The 19,025-nt window shown below is 38.4% G+C and overlaps 3 protein-coding genes across 4 annotated transcripts; 2 read left to right on the plus strand and 1 right to left on the minus strand.

The window, feature by feature from the left end:
• The first annotated feature begins 1,966 nt into the window (after nucleotides 1-1,966).
• LOC121747039 (thaumatin-like protein 1b) lies at nucleotides 1,967-6,177 on the plus strand. 2 transcript variants are annotated; one of them, XR_006039110.1, is made up of 5 exons: nucleotides 1,967-2,283; nucleotides 2,369-3,062; nucleotides 5,346-5,446; nucleotides 5,548-5,723; nucleotides 5,807-6,177. XR_006039110.1 is itself a non-coding variant. In XM_042141021.1 (4 exons), the coding sequence occupies exons 1-4, from the start codon at nucleotides 2,217-2,219 to the stop codon at nucleotides 5,550-5,552; spliced, it is 867 nt and encodes a 288-aa protein (XP_041996955.1). In that variant the 5' UTR covers nucleotides 1,967-2,216; the 3' UTR covers nucleotides 5,553-6,177. The 2 variants fall into 2 exon arrangements, 1 of the variants encoding a protein (XP_041996955.1); XM_042141021.1 differs by having other exon boundaries at nucleotides 5,548-6,177.
• A 7,753-nt stretch (nucleotides 6,178-13,930) lies between these two features.
• On the plus strand, nucleotides 13,931-16,116 carry LOC121747660 (thaumatin-like protein 1). Its single transcript, XM_042141736.1, has 3 exons — nucleotides 13,931-14,345; nucleotides 14,577-15,243; nucleotides 15,635-16,116. Exons 1-3 carry the CDS (start codon nucleotides 14,276-14,278, stop codon nucleotides 15,906-15,908), a joined length of 1,011 nt encoding a protein of 336 aa, XP_041997670.1. The 5' UTR covers nucleotides 13,931-14,275; the 3' UTR covers nucleotides 15,909-16,116.
• A 152-nt stretch (nucleotides 16,117-16,268) lies between these two features.
• Nucleotides 16,269-18,972, minus strand: LOC121747659 (endo-1,4-beta-xylanase 5-like). The gene is made up of 7 exons (XM_042141735.1): nucleotides 18,466-18,972; nucleotides 18,210-18,363; nucleotides 17,965-18,137; nucleotides 17,782-17,883; nucleotides 17,558-17,704; nucleotides 16,765-17,403; nucleotides 16,269-16,655 (listed from the first exon to the last, which is right to left on the minus strand). The coding sequence occupies exons 1-7, from the start codon at nucleotides 18,586-18,588 to the stop codon at nucleotides 16,320-16,322; spliced, it is 1,674 nt and encodes a 557-aa protein (XP_041997669.1). The 5' UTR covers nucleotides 18,589-18,972; the 3' UTR covers nucleotides 16,269-16,319.
• Between the last annotated feature and the right edge of the window lie 53 nt (nucleotides 18,973-19,025).

Raw genomic sequence — 19,025 nt, forward strand, 5'->3', positions numbered from 1 at the left:
TTAATAAATGGTGCCATTAATTGGAACAACTTTTGGTGCCAACATTATCTATGCTTAATAATTGATTCAAAGTCATTTCATCAACTAGCATAATCATTTTTATGAGTTCCCTTCTTGGTCCATAGGGTGGGAGTTGTTTTAACATGGATGATTGGATTTTGAATTAATAATCAACATGTCCAATATGATAATTGATTCAAACTAAAACCACGTTGGTGAACATACAATCAAATATCTTTGTGGAGATATTTGTTATTTGGAGTTGTATTTTGTATATGATCATATAGTGTGTACTAAAATAAATTAAAGAACATATATAAGTTTTCAAAATAATAAATTTTGGATGAGTTTTGATATTTTTCATAAATTTTAAAAATAGTTGAATAAAATCACAAACTTTTTAAAATGACTACCATTTTTTCATGGCGGATCTATTTCTAAACATGAAAAAAGAAGCCACGGAAAGGTTGAAACTAAAATACCTCGTCTTCGCTGAAACCGACCAGCATTGCAGAGTCTCTCGAATAGCTCTCAAAATCGAAACTGAGCTAGATAAAGCTTGTACAAATATGAAATTATGTGCTTCATGTCAATGTGATGTGTGCCTCTAAGACAATAGGACAATGGACAATTTGCAAGATTTTAGCTTTGTTCCAAGGGAATAATGATTTTCAGTTTGCTTAGGTTCTCAGTGGAAATGAATTTGATGGGAGGAATTTTAGATACATAGGATTCTTACATTGTATTGAATGCAAAATCAAATCCAGAAAAGCTGTAAACATATATAGTACCTAATGTAACCTTGTTTATCATCTTGAAGAGAAAATGGTTCCATACAAAACATTCTTTTTGGCACCGACAGCGGGAAAACAAAAATTCCAAAAAAATTATTATATCTATATATTGTATTTCGTATTGCCCTCACCCCTATTACGTTTTCCACTTTTTCATTTTGAAACGTCTCATATTTCATTTCTACTAGTTCTATTTTTGATGAATTGATTTTATTTTTTTTTTTACATTTTTAAAAACATGTGTCAAGTCTATATAGGACACAGAGTGGGACAGAGAGAGTATTAAGTAGTGATAGACAAACTTTAAAAGGGATATATTTTATTTTGCCTAGAAATATGGTGTGTTAATACCAATTCTATTACCCCCATTACTTAACTCCTATTTTATTCTTCGAGTTGAATTATGAACAAGTTCTTAAGCAATTTGTGATTATTAGCTGTAGAATGTTATTTGTATTGTCCTTTTTTATAGGCTAAATGTCCTTTTATTCTGTAAATATTGTGTTTTCAAAACTTTTGAGGAAAGGTGGAAATTTATGACCACATACATGGACTTCATCTTGTTTTATAGGAGTACTACAGTTTTTTGAGGGGATTTTGCTCTGCATTTGCATACTTGAAGCTGAAATTATTTTAGGTGTTGCTATTAATTTAGTAAGAGTTGTGCTACATTGATGCAAAATGAAGAGTATTGCATTAGTCAATAGAAACTGAATCTAGTCACATTTTGAACATGTGTTGCATCTGCTAGTTTTTTATACTTTTATGTGTCTTCGGAAAAATGGAAAGTCTCAACTCTTATCTACACTATTGTTCTTGTAAATAAAATGTACTACTAGGTATTCCTATTGTCGTTAATTAATAGTAGTAGTATTATTACTCCTACTTTTTTAAATAAATCAATAATGATATTCTCCATTCATATGCATAGTGCCATGCAATTTTGCAATGACTCTAATCCATATTAGATGCACGGAAGTGTCTAACTTGAGCCCAACTCAAAACAACATTAGCCCAGCCCAGTGGATAGGCCCAATAAAAAAATTGTTTCTATTTGCAACTAACTCTCCAGAGTGATATGATGAACATATTTCTGGTGGAAGAAATATACTCCATGATTTCTGTTATTGAAATATTATTAAATCGCAAATACATCAAATTAAACAAGTTTTTTCCACCACTTCAGGTAATTTCAATACTTCATTTATCCATAAATCTAACAAGAAAAGTAGATAAGTGTAAAGCAAGAAGCCATGAACATAACCTTCCAAAAATCCCACCTTTTACTTTTCTCACTAAATTTGTTCCAGAAAAAACTTGCAAGTGTAAACTAAAATGGTGAAGCCTCAATCTATTACTATTACAAACTCAAAACACATATAGCATAATCACCTGCAACTTCTCTTCAATTCAATCTTCCAAATGAGCCGTCCGCTTTTCTCCACCCTGTTCCTCTCGCTGCTTTTGATCAATCTCTCTTTCTTCTCAGGCAATCTCTCATCTTCTTTTAAATTTAATATTCGTTTTTTTTGTGATACTCCATTTGTTTAATTCGTTTGATCGGAATTTTACAGAGGTCGAAACGACGACGTTCAAGTTCGTCAACCGGTGCCGGCACACGATATGGCCGGGTATACTAACCGGCGCCGACCGCCCGGTTTTCAACCCGACCGGCTTTACTCTCAAGAGCGGGCGATCCAGAACGCTCCGGGCGCCCCAATCGTGGTCGGGCCGGGTCTGGGCCCGGACGCACTGCGCCACTGATTCCACGGGCAAATTCTCATGCGCCACCGCCGATTGCGCCTCGGGGAGGGTGGATTGCGGTGGCGCCGGCGCGATTCCTCCGGCGACGCTGGCAGAATTCACTCTCAACGGAGATCAAGGGCTGGATTTCTACGACGTGAGCCTTGTGGACGGGTACAACATCCCAATGCTTATAATCCCTAAGGGGGGTACAACCGCGAGCAGCGGGTGCAGCTCGACGGGTTGCCTCGTCGACCTCAACGGCGCGTGCCCGCGTGGGCTGGCGGTGGCGCATGCCAGGGAGACCGTCGCGTGCCGAAGCGCGTGCGAGGCGTTTGGCAATCCGGCGTTCTGCTGCAGCGAGGCGTACAATACGCCGGAGACTTGCGAGCCGTCGGCGTACTCGCTCTTCTTCAAGAGCGCGTGCCCGCGCTCCTACAGCTACGCCTACGACGATAAGACGAGCACCTTCACCTGCACCGGCGCCGATTACACTATCATCTTCTGCCCCCTGCCTTACACCAGGTTAGTTTTATTTGCCCCCTTTCTGCGCAACCCTAATTTTGATTTCTTTCATTCAGTTTGTTGGTTTGTCAACTTTTCCCCTCCATGCGGAACCCTAATTTTGTGTTATGTGACTTAATTTGTTGGTTTGTCAACTATTCCCCCTTTGTGTTATGTCAACTTTTGTGGTCTTGACTTATTTGTTGGTTTATGAACTTATCCTCCTCCGTCAGGAAAACTAATATTGTGATCTTAGTTGGTTTAGAGGAAAAACGAAGCAATAGAATGGGGGAAATTATACAAACTAGTCTACTTAGTTGGTGGAGTGATGAGCTTGTGTATAAGCTCATGGTAACGAAATTCCATGTCGGTGTCGTTTAGGTTGAGAGCTTTGTATGATTAAGGAAAAAAGAAGGTTTCTTGGATTAATGTTTTTAGGATTTGTATTAGATTAATGATCCATTTTGTTGCTATGTTCATAAATGAAATTTGTGCTGCCTGAGAGTTTGGACACAGTCTTTGCCTTGAAATATTCAACTGCATTGCTGCATTTGATGCTTAGTAGTATTAGAAACAGAATAGAAGCATGTTTTTTTAATAATTTTCATGATTCCGAATTGCCTGAGATTAGTTCTGTTAAAGCCTCATTTGGTAGGGGTGATAATTCTATGATAGTGGAGCTATCTTGGCAACTAGATATGTTTGGTAGGTATGGTACTACGTACGGACGGCTTGTGTTAAATCAGCAGCCTGCTGAAGCTTGCTGAAAAAACAGACATTTTTTTGGATATGGTAATGGGTGGGGGAGCTACGATACATTGTCTGCCTCATAAAACCATTATGATTGAGGATGGATTTTCCAATGAACCTCTCCTTTCTCTTCTTTCGCATTCCTCCTCTGCAGTCCTAGGCTGGAAGGGAATTCGATTTCCTCACAGTTGGTTCCCGTGTTGAAGATATGCAGCCTAGTCCCCCTCCACGTTCTCACCCCATCTAAACTCATCGTCATTATTTCCCTCTTCGCCTCTTTCATCTACCTCCTTGGGTATAGAACAAGATCGCACCACCCATCCCTAAGAAGAAAATGACATATTCATTCTCGTTGTTTCCGGCGAAATCTCATCCTATTCTCTTGAATCGAAGCTTGGGGACTGCTTCAAGGTGGCCAAAATTTGGCGTGAGCCGCGAGGTGCTGCATCGGCAGATGAGGAGGTTTGTGGAGGGGCAGCCGCTGGAAGGGTTCGATTACGAGGCAATATTGGGAGAATGTTGCAAAATGCTGGTGGGACATATGTGCAAATTTTCGTCTGCGAAGAGGCCATCGAAGTTGAAGTTTTTCTTGGAGGATCCTCTCAATATTGATACAGGAATCAATATGGCCTGTATTAGATTTTAGGGTACCTCCCGAATGAGTTTCGTGATTGCTGGAGAGTATTGCTATACAGCTCAGCAATTCATTGGTGATCTACTCTACTATTTTATGTTGACACTGGATTTTTGAAGAGGAAAATTTTGTTTTGGTAAGAAACTTGCTGTACAAAATTGGATTGAAGGTTGTAGGAAGTCAGAGTAGTATGCAAGGCTTAAAATAGATTTGGGAATGATGATTAAAAGGACATAATCATCTGTCAAACTATATATGAAGGTTAACATTGTCAAACTTAATTGCTAGCTGGTTTACCATCTTGTGTACGAAAATTTTTTTTGTATTCTATCTGAAGATACCATGTTACTGTATTATCCACAATAAAGATAGCACATCACATTTGCTATCTGAGCTCTCCTAATCATAACTCCTCTACCAAAGAGTGCCTAAGTATTCTAGATAAACATGAAGTTGAATGGAGTACTGGTTGTGCAGCCGTTGCTTAATTTTCTCTTGTTTTACTTGGGAAAGTTGATGATATCTTCTCCTTTCTTGTTGCAACTTTTCCCCTGCTTTTCCTGAGCTGTTGGTGCTGAATTGCTAAGTAGAGATTTAGTTAATTGCAAGCTAAATAGATCATGTTGCTATTGGCTTTGTGATTGTTATAGAATTCTTGTAAAATTGATTAGTATTATATACTTATTGGCTAAGTTTTCTCCTTCATTGTTTTGAATTGTGTTTGTATATTTGATGTGCAGTGAAGCAGCTTGCTTTGCCTCTCTCTCTCTCTCTCTCTCTCTCTCTCTCTCTCTCTCTCTCTCTCTCTCTCTCTCTCTCCTATATCACGTTTGAACTTCGATTTTGCTAGTATGCATTATGTGTCAAGATTGCCTACGAAAACAGGGTTAATAGGTTCGTGCATATCATGTTATTTGCAGCATGAAATTTCTGGCAACACGGAAGGAATCAGCACAGCTGCCTCTAGTGAACAAAAGTACGATGTACGTTGGGAGGCGCCGCAGCATGCTGTCATTACCAGGTTAGAGCCCTCAATTGCTCTCCTTGGCTCCTTCTATAAGTACTTTATCAACGTTTTTGGTCTCATGAGTTGTATATCTGATACTGGGCGGTCTGTATCAGGATGAAACGCAATCACAGTATACGAAGAATGATCAATTTGTAATGAACTAGGTGCTTGAATTAGATTCAAGCATGATCACCTCACCAATGAGACGATGCAAGCATATGAATATGAAGCATCTTTGTGAATAGTAATTTTGCATTTTCTTAAAATTACGCTTCAGGCATTAGAAATGGTATGTGCTATGCCACCTTATCGACTTATCGTTGACGTTGTTCTGTTTGTGTAAGTAAATTTTTTGACGAGAGAAACTTGCAGTCGCTAATTGAGAAGAATTGTTGGTGATTCAAATCCCGTTCTCTTTCTGTATTGGTGATGAGTGAAGAATAGTTTTTGTACCCTCGCATCCGATAAAATTGGATCGATATAGCGATGATTAGCATGTTCCGGCTGTACCAGATGACACTCTTAAAACCTAGCAGCCAACAATATTCATCCGGAATATGGATCATTCGACGGAAATGAAAGGCTTTTTTTCTATTCCAGAGGTGTGTATATTTCTCAAAAGTTAGATCCTTTTTAAACATTTTGAAGATAATTTATATACAAATAAGGATTTTTTATTTATATATAATTAATAACGAACTTTCAGTATTTTTTTAGTACCATGATTTTGTTATTTTGTTATTACTCCTCTCCTCTTTGCATACATTTTTTGTTCTCTATGCATACCTGTGTTGTCTGTTATTTCTATGGATGTCGAGTTTGGGCAATACGAAAAAATATACTCTTATCAATTTCGCTATAGTTGAGCCATATTCATTTTTGAACCATCCCATGATATTTGCATTATTTTCGTTTTTAGGGAAAAAACTTTATTCACTTTCATACTTTACTACTCCATTTCTTTCTCTTTTACTTTATTCTTATTTCTACTTTATTCATTCTCCACTTAATCTCTAAACACTCATTTCTTAATATCCCTGTAAAAAATAAATGCTTCAACTAAATAGAATAAAAGAAATAAATTATGATAACTGTTCGAAAAATCAATGTTCGAACACGTTTCATGTAATCAATGAATCATATCAAATCTTTGCATTCTCACTTGCAACACGAAATACAATTTCTGATTCATGACCTTTTAATAAAATCACTTCACTAAACATAACAATTTATTGGAAGAGACAAGAGAAAAAAATATTCCACTTTGGCATAAACATATTCCCTAAAACCTTGTCAAAATGACTTTATAGTTGTAAAGTTTGTGGAAGGGTATTTGTGGTCTTGGGAGGTGAGCCGTAGCTGCATAAATAGTAGTATGTCAAATTAAATCCACTTTATTCTAAACACTCGATTCACATGAACTCTGGTCAAGATGGGACCCATTAAAAAACCAGTTAAACATCCAAATGATGATTAATTTTAAATTATATGCATGTGTTCATATCTATAAGGTATTCGTATTTCCAACATACTCTACTTTGTTTTTCTATAATAATGTACAATTATTGGCAAATAAAAGTCTAAAACGTCAGTAAACAAATTGTATACTGTACTTTCTATGTTCATGAAAATTGTATAATAGGAGTATTGCTATAATACATTTGGCGTTCACGAAACAAGATATAACTCCAAACTCTTTTAGGCTTCAATTTTATAAATATTTTTATTTAAAATACACGTTTTAAGCATAGTGGATTCATCTGTACTTTTGGTGGTTGAAGTTGTTATACATTTTGTAAATGTACTTTTGCAAATGGAGAAATGGAGAAAAAATTTCAATGGTCCATCCATATTTATATATGCACATAATCTTTTAAAATATGTTATATGTACCGACAATAAAAAAAATATGAAAAATTGCATAATCTAAATATGTATTTTCGCCTCTTATATGCATGGCATATTTATACATGCTAATATAAATATAACTATCAATAAAAATATATATAATCATATCACACTTGTCAGAATTGTTTTATGGGTATGATTTCCTTTTCACATAAATTAATTTTTTTATATATAGACGATTACACAATCTTAATTTTACATAAATTAAAAGAATATGACCATAATTTAATTTTTTATATATAGACGATTATATATTTTACTCAACAGCTTAATTTGTAAATAAAAATTAAATAATAGTATATATAGTCTCTCTCTCTCTATATATATATATACTAGGACCCATACTTAATATACTATATTATGTATACATAAATAAAAAAGAAAACGAAAATCATATCTATAAAAAAATATTATCAACTGCTTTATATATATATTTTTTCGGTACATTAAGATATTTTAAAAGATTACGTGCATATATAAATATGCAATATAATGTATAATAGTAATTTTCATATTTAAGATTGTGTAATTTTCCATAATAGTTATATAATGAATGTTTCCTAATAAATGTTTGTTTAGTTGGAGGTGACCCTTTTATTTTACTATTTGTCAAAAAGTAATTGCCTAGACACACCACCTCACGATGCAATAGTGGTGTGGAACTGTGGATGGACTGAAATTTTTTCTCAAATGTACAGTGCAATAAAATTAGAGAGTGGCAAATATTTATATAGAAAAGGGATTTAATAAGGTTTCGATAGTCAATATTTACCGCAATCAACGCACGTAAAAAGTCGAGCCAAAACTGACCATCAGGAAAATGAACTTGATCGTAAATAAGAATAAATTTTAGAACGACCTACATAAAATGACCCTGACGTTTTCATTTGTTTTACTCCAAACCCCTGACTTTTAAAAATATCGCCACAAGACTCTGACCTTTAACATAATCACGTATTAGGTTTTTTCGGACTAAAAGACTCTTCAACCCTAAAAGGGCATTATGGTCATACCACATTGATTCTGCAGTGGCGATTTGACAGTTGTGCGTCAGCCGTCAGTATGATGACTGTGCGTCAGCGGCTGCCACCTATACAAGACTCCATTTGTGATTTAACAAATACATTTAAAAATTCACTTTGCAGCCGTGTCCCATCTTCTTTTTTATTTATAACATTGTATTTTAATTAATTAAAATAAATATGGTTTATAATTAAAACAACATACTCCTAGAAAATATGGTCAATACATATAAGAATCCTCCAATATAGTTTTTGAAGTATGGGGTAGTTTTAATATCACTAATTAATTTGGATATATTCTTCAATATTTAAAAAAGGACATGGGTATGGTATTTATACTAATTATGGTCAATACATATAAGAATCCTCCAATATAGTTTTTGAAGTATGGGGTAGTTTTAATATCACTAATTAATTTGGATATATTCTTCAATATTTAAAAAAGGACATGGGTATGGTATTTATACTAATTAATATGGTATTTATAGTCTAGGTACGTAACAATCCATTTCTAGTGATTTTTAATATTGTTTGCCTTTTTTATTTTCTTTATCCCATTTAATTAATAAAGTGCTTAGTCACCTATAATCAACGAGATAATATGGGATAAAACTGTCTGAAAATATTAACCGTAAATTTGTAATTTTGTAAAATTGAATGATAACAATAATAATAATAATGAAAAATTAATGGAATTATTTTATATTCAAAGTATTTAGGTGTGGCCGCGTGGATAAATTATCTGAGCATGATTTACTGTTGCCCGCAGCATACCAATTCTCCCTAAAACTATTGGCCACATCACTTCCGAGGCCAAATTCTGTTTGATGTTTTCTCCCTAAAATTATTGATTTACTGTTTCCAGTTGAATTATGATACACTTACTGACTCATCACAAATTTTAACATAAAATTAGTAAAATTGAAAAAAATAAGCAAGTAGTATATTTTAATTAATGAAAAAAAGAGAAGTATTCTTTTTAGGTGGAGTTGAAATTAAATTAAGCTTTGCAATTTGAATTATCAATTGATGGATAGGCCGCCTATAGCTCGTGATGAATTAACACATATTTTAATGGTTAAATGTATTTTCTTCACTGTCTAAAAATGGTAGCTGTATAATTATTGGAAAAATAATCAAATGGAAATCGAGCTACTATTAATTTGATAAAATCTAAAATATAACAGAGATCCTATAGTTTTTATAGCTGTACTAAATTTCCTTATGGCAAATAATAATTTACTTTTGGGGTTAAAATATGTGAAATAAGAATTCAAAAGTTTGGCGTTGTTTTAAAATTCTAATCAAATTGAAGAAATGCCATGCAATATTTTCTCATCGGGTCCTTTTCCCATTGGAGTCCCGACATTTACTAAATCCCACCAAACAGGTCTCTAATTAGGAGAACGAATTCCAACAATATTTAATAATGAATATCAATTATTACATAACAGACTACTAATTTGACAAAAGTGTAGAATAGGCCTACTAAATGTCTGCAAAAGTGCAGAGTAGGCTGGCAAGGGTTGGTAATTTGTCTAAAATGCCCTGCAAGGTATAAGGGTATTATAGTCCTAAAAATGGCTACAAATATACGATACGTGATTATGTTAAAGGCCAGAGACTTATGGCGATATTTTTAAAAGTCAGGGATCTGGAGTGAAATAAATGGAAACGTCAGGGACATTTTATGTAGTTCACTCTAAATTTTAAATCCCATATAAAACGAATTCATATAAAAATAATTTCAATATTTTAGCTAAGCACCTAAAACGTTAATATCTTACTAGTAGTACTACATACCGAGTATTAGAAGTGATATACTACGACAGAGCAAACGTAGCAAATACAGTAATTATTTTTTGAGTGAATTGATTAATACTCATTCTGTCCCAAAAAAATACGCACTCTTTTCGTTTAATTATTTTTTGAGTGAATTGATTAATACTCATTCTGTCCCACAAAAAGATGCACTATTTTCATTTAATTATTTTTTGAGTGAATTGATTAATACCCATTCTGTTCCACAAAAATATGCACTCTTTTCGTTTTAGTTTGTCCCATAAGAATATACACTTTTTAAATTTTGATATTTTTTCTCTCTAACAAAGTGAGACTCATTCTCAGCTAATAATACTTTAATTACTTTTTCTTTCTACTTTTCTTTTATTTTATTAAGTATATATTAAAACTTGTGTCTAACCAAAAGTGAATATTCTTATAGGACGAATAGAGTAAAGTTTATCTCATATACTCACGCCTTAAAAATTTTGGGCTCTGAAAAACCAACATTGACCGTAGCCCATATAGGCCACGGACATTGTGAACCCAAAATACATTACGCCTTTTTTCTTCTCATCGGCCGAAACATAAATTAGTGACAATTAATACTCCCTTTGTCCCATTAGAAATGAAACGTTTTCTTTTTTGGTCTGTCACATTAAAAATGAAACGTTTCTAAAAATGGAAACAATACTCTCTCTACTTTTTCTTCTCTCTTCATTAACTCCCAAAACAACACTACATAAAATCTCGTGCCGAAAAGCAAATGTTGCATATTTAATGGGACGGATGGAGTACTACTCCTTTATGCTATCAATTTGTCAATAGTCTTCAGAATAGAAGATACTCCTTCCATCTCAATTGAGTCGTTTATTTTTTACACTTATTTCAAAAAAGCGATACTAATAAATAGTTAAAGTTGAGAAAAAATAAAATAAGAGATAACAATGTATTGAAAGTCTTATTTACTTCTTCTGTCTCAAAATATAAATCCTATTTGATTTGATATGGATTTTAGAAAAAATATAAAGAAAAGTAGGTTGAATAAGTCTATACAATATGAGTTTCACTTATAAGTATATAATAAAGTAATAAAATGTGAGTTGAATAAGTTGGTGAAATATGAACCTAATTACTATTTATAGTAAAATTGAAATATGACTCTCATTGTGGAATCGACTAAAAATAGAAAAATATGGCTCTTAGTGGAACGCATAGATGGATTATATAATTCTCACTCGTATTTTACTCTTTCTCTACTTTAACAACTCTTTATATATTATTATCATTTATTCGAAACCTCAACTACCTTAAGACAGAGGAAGTATATTTTTTAATATAAATTCATAAAGTGTAAAATAGAAAAAAATTGTTTAAGTGCTATGTTAGTTAATGTTGAATGAATATGAGAAATAGAAAAAAAAATCCTACTACTAGAAAGGAGATAGTAAAAAAATGATAGCCATATTAACAGAAATAGAATAAAATTAATTTTGGTGGATGGAAAGCGTATTCTAAATATAATTTTTGAAATAAACAATTATGAGTACTAAATAATAGCAATATTATAAAATTGATCAGGAAGACTACGAAAGAAATGTAGAGATATTCTTATACTTCAAACTTTACCACTACTTCCAAACCAAGTTCATCCAATGAAATTTATAAAAAATGAAAATATCAACGTAAGAGCATCTCCAATGGCGGCGTCGGCACCGGCACGCCGATTTTTCACAGACGCCGATGCTGACGCCGAACCATTGCGAGCGGCGTCGTCGAAATCGGCGTCAAAATCGGCATGCCCACGCCGATCCTCACGGCGCCATTGTAGGCCCGGATCGGCGTCAGACCGGCGTCAGATTTTTAATTTTTTTTTAAAATTTTCCGAAACACTATATATACGCGCTTTGGACGTCATTTTCATTCGCACCGCTTGTTTTAACGAGTACTCTCTCTATCTTAATTTATGTACAAGATCAACAACGAGAAATGGAGAACAACTACGAAGGTACTCCAGTGACGACCGGGTCTCAGACTCCCCCGGCTCCCGTGGTAGGTGGTTGGCCTCCGATGACCGGGTACTACAATATGTACCCGTGGGCCGTGGCAGCAGATGATGCCACCGATGGCCGCCGGGGGAAGTGTGCCGGCTTGGCAGGGGGTACCGCCGATGCAACCCCCTATGCAGATGATGCCGGGGTGGGCACCCGGGATGCAGCCACTGGCGCAACAGATGATGCAACCGCCACAGGGGACGCCCGATTTGGAAAACGTCTATCGGCCGTCTTTTGATTTTTCCACCGGTTCTTCGCACACATCGACCCCAACGGATGCACAATAAACGCAGTATGAGACCTTCTCCTTAGAGGAGTTGGGTTTTGATATTAACGAGGTTCCGGAAACTCCCATTCAAAGCCGGGGAGTAGGGAGGGGTCGGAGTGCCCCTAAGAAGAAGGGCAAGGCCAAGAAGGTCGGCGAGTCGTCGCAGCCGGATGAGGATAGCCGGGTCCAGAGGAAGTGGACGGACGCGGAGAACGTTGCGCTGGCCAAGGCGTGGATGAGTGTATGCGATGATCCTCTCGTTTCGAACAACCAGAGGATCGTCAACTTGTGGGCCAAGATAGCCGCAGCCTACAGGGCATTTTGCCCTGAAGGGAGACCGCGCACCGGGGAGGAGTGCAGGAAGTGTTGGGACCGCATCAGGTCTGGCGTATCTCGATTTTCGGGTTTGTACGCCAACGCCCCCCATGCAGACTAGTGGCCAAACAGAGGAAGACTGCAGGAGGATTGCGGAGAGAGCCTACCCCGATCCGCAGGGGAAGTACTTTGAGTTCACCTACTGGAACTGCTACCTTGTGCTCAATGAGTCGGTGAAATTCCGGGCAGGTGTCGACGCTGGCTGGCCGAAGAAGCAGAAACTGAACTATACCGGTGAGTATAGCGGCAGCAGTGGTGGTTCCCACGACCTCTCCGAGACGGCCCAGGAGGTCCCGACCCCTCGTTCGTTCGGTCGCCGACCTCGCCCGGTTGGCCAAAGGCCGGCGCAACGGGATGCGAGGGGGGCACCCCGAGGTCCCAAGAGGTCCAGTCGGCATCCCCCCTCGGCAGGTTTACCGAGGAGCTCAAATTCTTCGCGCGTCAACAAACGCGCGCTCAAATGGTGAAGACGTTAGCCGACTTCCGGACGGCGGTAGACCCCGAGGAGAAGGCTTATCTTCGCGTATTGCTCCGGAGCATGCGTGAAGAATTGGAGGGGTTTCAGAGGGATACCGGCGGGAGTTGCCGCGGCGTTGGTGGCGACGGAGGCGGCGGCGGCGACGACGAAGGGCTGGGCGACGACGGAAGCGAGGACGGCGGCGAGGAGTGATTTTTTATGTAATTTTTTAATTGTACTTTTTAATTTTTGTACTTTTTTTAAAAATTAATGTGCTTCTTTAAAAATTATTGTACTTTTTAAATTTTTAATAGTATTATTCAATTTTCCCGTATTTGTCTCGTAAATTAAATTCTGTATGTTGCTACGATTGTAAATTAAATTATATAATTGTTATTAGTGATGTGGATAAGCTATGAGAAGGCTATGTGAGGACTATTGGATGTCCAGTTGCATGTCCAGATGATGTGGCAGGAGGATTTTAGTGCTGATGATTTGACAGTAGGAAGACTATGTGAGGGCTATTGAATATCCTTCATCATTGGAGATGCTTTAAAGAAAAACAATAGGAGTATAATTAACATAGTATATTTAAAATTCCTTCAACGGACTAAATTATGCGGAATTTTAAATATTTCAATTAGATAGAATAATTATTACCACACCCCACACTCTCCCTCTCACTCTAGTTCCATTTCACAACCTTTTCAGATACGAGCTGTGACACTCCCCACCACCACCACAACCGTCGCCCCACCGCCGGCAGGAGCAGCAGCCTCTTCATTTCACTCCCCACTCTAATCTCATTCTGAAAACATAATAATTCTACTACTAAAGTATATATTCGCCCATTTCTTCTTTATTTATTAGTATATCTCACATAAAAACAATGGAATCACACAAATTCTAACCTTTCTTACATTCCTCCGATATCTATTTCACCTAATCGTTTTATAATAAGCACAGCATATTTCCATGTATCTCCCTTTTTCTTGCTCTGCCTTCGTCTTCAGCTGCTTCATTTCTCTCATCATCTTCTCTACAGGTAAAAACTCTACTCAACTCAAAAGATTCACTTTTTTTTACATGGCTTCTGATTTAATGCCTTCGGGTTCCCTATTTTCTCTGTCTCTGTTACAATGTGTGAACTTTCACTTCGGAATCTCTCTCTAAAGATTCAATTTTTATGCATGGGGTTTCCCATTTTCTCAGTTTTGGTAGCAATGTATGATCTTTCACACAAAATTTACTAATTCTTGAGTCTTGTTTTGTACAGTTGCGTTTGGAGCAACGTTCACATTCGTGAACAAATGCCAGTACACCGTATGGCCCGGTGTACTCGCAAATGCGGGCAGCCCTAGGCTCGACAGCACCGGATTCGAGCTCCCACAAGACTCAACCCGCTCCTTCACCGCCCCGACCGGCTGGTCCGGCCGGTTCTGGGGTCGAACCGGCTGCACATTTCCCTCATCCGGACCGGGTTCCTGCCGAACCGGCGACTGCGGCTCAGGCGAAACCGAATGCAACGGATCCGGGGCGGCTCCACCCGCCACGCTCGCCGAGTTCACCCTCGGCGGCGGCCTGGACTTCTACGACGTGAGCCTGGTGGACGGCTACAACCTGCCGATGATCGTGGAGGCGAGCGGCGGGTCGGGGATGTGCGCTTCGACCGGGTGCGTGACGGATCTGAACCGGGTCTGCCCGGCGGAGCTCCGGGTCAAGGGCGGCGAGGCGTGCACGAGCGCGTGCGAGGCCTTCGGCAGCCCGGAGTACTGCTGCAGCGGCGCGTTCAACTCACCCGCGGCGTGCAGGCCGTCGGTATACTCGCAGATGTTCAAGACGGTGTGCCCTAGATCTTACAGCTACGCGTATGACGACCCCACCAGCACCTTCACCTGCTCCGCCGCCGATTACACCATCACCTTTTGCCCTTCCATGCCCAGGTATAAAATTTCTGAATTTGTTTTCATTTTATCTTTTAATTTCCATTAATTTTTGTTGATTTCACTATTTACTAATTTAGAAATTAAAAATGAGAACAACTGAATGTTTGTGTGGTTAAATAGATTTTCAGCTGAATCACACTTTTTAGTTGCATTGTTACTAACAATTTTAGTGTGAATTATTAGGAAGAAAGTATGTGTATCTAGTGAAAAATGATTCACTGCTATAAAAATGCGGTCTTGGATCTTCTTTCAGCAGTGATGGCACCTAACCTAACTAGTCTATTGTCGCAGTTGGATTATTAAATGTTTCACCAAAATAATCTAGAAGATATTTTAATTTTAATTTTAATTTTAATTTTAATTTTAATTTTTGTAACAATTATTGCAGTCAGAAATCATCAAAAGAACCAACGCCAACAGCGACAACTACAGGGTCAGGAGCAACTATTACAGACGCGTCGCAATCAGGGTCAGACCCGAACATGGGCGGGTCCAGTTTCGGAGTAACCGGTTCGGTGGCCGGGTCAGGGTCTCAAGAAATGATGGGTGATGGATCTTGGCTGGCTGGTTTGGCCATAGGGAATTCACCTAGGCTTTCTTGCGGCACCCATTTTCTTTATCTCAATTTCTTGTTTTTAGGGTTTGCAGCTCTCTCTCTCTAGGATACTGGGCTCTCCCACATTTCTCTAGGAATGAAGTTTTGGCTTTTGTTTGGTGGAATCCCAGCTTTTTATTTTAATTTAGTTCTAATTTCTTTGGGGTTTGGTCTTTTTCTTCTTGAATTGTGTATATTTAATGTTGTGTAGTAGTGGTTTTTGTATTTCATATGTTTCCTAGTAAAGTGTGTTGGGTTTTATTTGCTATACTAAATATCTTGGTGTGGCCAATTATAATTTGCACAAACACAAAAGTATAGTGTGAATGTGTGGAAAATGTGTCCGACCAAAGTTGGTTCCTTTGCCGCAATCACAAGCATAGCTTCTACGTTATGTCTGCTATAGTAGATCTTATAATGAACAATATTTCAATAATGTTACTTTTTTCATTTCTTTATTATAATTACAACATAAAATCTACAATTGAATGTTTTGATGTTTAGTTTCGTCGCCGCGGCTGAGAGACAGCGTCGTGTGCGCGGTTCTGTTGCCGTAGCTGACAGCGACATGGTATTGGCCGTGGAAGCCGATGAAGCCAAAGGCGCCATGGTCGTCGCTCTTGCCCTTGATCGCGCTGGTCTGCCATTCCTTCAGGAGGGCGTCGACGACGACTCCGGCTGGGAGGTTCTTCAGATTGTTATCTGTTAAGCACATTTGGTAGCATCCTTTGGGGTGCAATGCAGACCACAACATGATTCCATTGACAGAAGGGTGTGAGAAACCTTCTCTCAAAACAACCTCCAAATATTTGGCCTGAAATGAATTCTTGAAAAGTAAGTTATGTATGACAAATAGGACTGACAATTTTCGACACGAACCAAAAAAAAACCCCCTTAATTTGAATGGTTACAAATCAACAAACCTGCATTTCTTGATCGAATATCTTGCTGATGTCCACCTCCGTGAGCCAGATAGGGAGATCGAGGAGGGCTAGTTTGTCGAGAACAGCGCGGATCAGGGCCGGATTCGGAGCAGAGAAGTGCCCTTCGAGTCCGATTCCGTCCATCACTACCCCGGCTGCTCCGAATTCTTGAAGCCTCGAGACGTAATGATCGACCGTCGATTTCGTGTCATCGCAGGTCTCAAGGACGTTGAAGTCGTTCATGAAGAGGCGAGCAAGGGGGTCTGATCCCTGAACCGTCAGGAAGAAGTCTAGGCTTGCGTTGGGGCCGAGCCTCTGCTCGTAGAAGTCCCAGTGGAGCATCTCGTTGTTGACATCCCAGTGTACGAATTCGTTCTTGTAGTGGGAGACAAGGCTCTGTATCCGCGAGCTAACTGCAGTTTTCAACTCGGGTACTGGTAGGTTTCGAACCCACGGAGGCGTGTATTTCGGGTCCTCCCAGAAGATGTTGTGCCCTCTCACCGTGATCTGGTTTCTGCGTGCGAATTCAAGCATTTGGTTCGGGATCGTGTAGTTCACCTCTCCTTGTCGAGGCTCCGTTGCTGCCCATTTCAGCTCGTTTTCGAATACAGCAGCATTGAATCGTTCCACAAACCAATTCTGCAACCAGAAAAGAGTCTTATGTACGACTGTCTCAAAATCACGATTCAAAAACCAGCAAACACCGCCGAGTATCGACCAATCTAACGAATCTTGATCATTCAGACCATCTTACACAAGTACGAGAAAATGTGATGTTAATAAACACACTCACCTGATATGGCAAATTCCCAAGGATGGTCTCTGCAATGGCGGATCCAAATGGGAAATCTCGAGAAATTTGCTCTACAGCGACACTGGCACCCTGCAGCCTCTTTCCATCGACATCCGATACGTGCAGTATGGCAGCACGTTTTCTTTCCTGCTTCCATATAGATATTGTCATGTAGAAAGTTCGAAACGACGTTGTTTTTTAGGTCTAAGAATGTAGAGAAATACTGTGCTTATCATGTGTTGCTGGTTTGCATTCCACTGCTGATAAGTAAATGGCTGAAGAGAAGCACTGGAAACTGATACATTCATTTGGAAATCATCTGAATTCTGCTAATTTGTACATCAACAGAAGGTTAAAGCTTACATAGTCTAAATTCCAATGATACAATACCCTGAAACGTGTCGTGCCTGAAAGTAGATGAACGCGTAGTTTGAAGGTGAGTCGAGGCTGAATCCGCCTTTGAGAAACGACCAGCATGCGCCCCTCGCGATCACAGTTCCCACGCAAGCAAAAGTGGTGTTGTCGGTCGTTAGGGTCGCCTTTATCGCGGCCGAATATGCACCAGAAATCTTAACCCAACCTGTTTGATCACACCATGATTTAGAAAATCATAATTTGATGGATATAGAAGGTGAGATAGGGTGAACTCAACTGGAGAAGGCATAGATCGTATCACCGGTGAGATTGCTCAAGGTGAAAGCAGGGGAATCCATCGCGATTTTGAAGTGGCGGCGCCCTCTCGTTCCAAGAGTCTGATTCTTCATGACACCACCGTTGTAGAGTGGACTATCTGGTGCTGATTTGCACTGGTATACATGAAAGAAAACAAGCATATACAGCATGTTAACGATGATCAGATCATAAAACTTAATTTTTTTCGTATTGTGAAGTGGTGGATTCGAGCTTACCTCAATACTTGCAGAATAATCGTAGGCAGGGCCTTCCTCCGAGAAACTAGTAGTCTTGGCAGTAGCAGTAGCTCCAAGAAGGAGAAAGAAACCCGATAACAAAACGAATAATAAACTTTTCATGCTCTCAACCTTAATTGACAGCACCCCAAAGTGGTTTCGAATGAACAAACTTAAAAATCTGGTGAACCCTTTACACGAGATCGAAGATGGTAAATATGGAGAAAATGAGGTGCCGAACAAGGTGATAAATAAGTGTTCTTGTGATCAAGAACAAACCTTAAAAGTATAAAGGCAAGAATTCATTATTGATTTATTAGCTACATGATGTTGCCAAGTATTTTGGAATTTATAGGGATCTGTAACTTGAAAATTTGCTTAAATTGTCTGTTGCTGTTTTTGGATGGTCTAGGACTCAGACAATATATAACTTAAATGAGGGATTGAAGCAATTATTCATTCACATGTTGCCTAACATCTAGTGTAAACTATTCTTTGAAGCTAGTCGATCAACTGCACCGTGGCAAGCCATCTGCTGCACGATGTAAAAGGTTCGATAC

Source organism: Salvia splendens, chromosome 9, assembly GCF_004379255.2.
Source record: "Salvia splendens isolate huo1 chromosome 9, SspV2, whole genome shotgun sequence".
Classification (NCBI taxonomy): Eukaryota; Viridiplantae; Streptophyta; class Magnoliopsida; order Lamiales; family Lamiaceae; genus Salvia; species Salvia splendens.

Coding starts and splice junctions, on each gene's coding strand:
- LOC121747039 (XM_042141021.1), top strand. CDS start 2,217: ATGAGCCGTCCGCTTTTCTCCACCCTGTTCCTCTCGCTGCTTTTGATC. Junction 2,284..2,368: donor CAATCTCTCTTTCTTCTCAG/GCAATCTCTCAT, acceptor GGAATTTTACAG/AGGTCGAAACGACGACGTTC. Junction 3,063..5,345: donor TGCCCCCTGCCTTACACCAG/GTTAGTTTTATT, acceptor TGTTATTTGCAG/CATGAAATTTCTGGCAACAC.
- LOC121747660 (XM_042141736.1), top strand. CDS start 14,276: ATGTATCTCCCTTTTTCTTGCTCTGCCTTCGTCTTCAGCTGCTTCATT. Junction 14,346..14,576: donor TCTCATCATCTTCTCTACAG/GTAAAAACTCTA, acceptor TGTTTTGTACAG/TTGCGTTTGGAGCAACGTTC. Junction 15,244..15,634: donor TTTTGCCCTTCCATGCCCAG/GTATAAAATTTC, acceptor CAATTATTGCAG/TCAGAAATCATCAAAAGAAC.
- LOC121747659 (XM_042141735.1), bottom strand. CDS start 18,588: ATGAAAAGTTTATTATTCGTTTTGTTATCGGGTTTCTTTCTCCTTCTT. Junction 18,138..18,209: donor TACGATCTATGCCTTCTCCA/GTTGAGTTCACC, acceptor GTGATCAAACAG/GTTGGGTTAAGATTTCTGGT. Junction 17,705..17,781: donor AGCAACACATGATAAGCACA/GTATTTCTCTAC, acceptor ATATGGAAGCAG/GAAAGAAAACGTGCTGCCAT.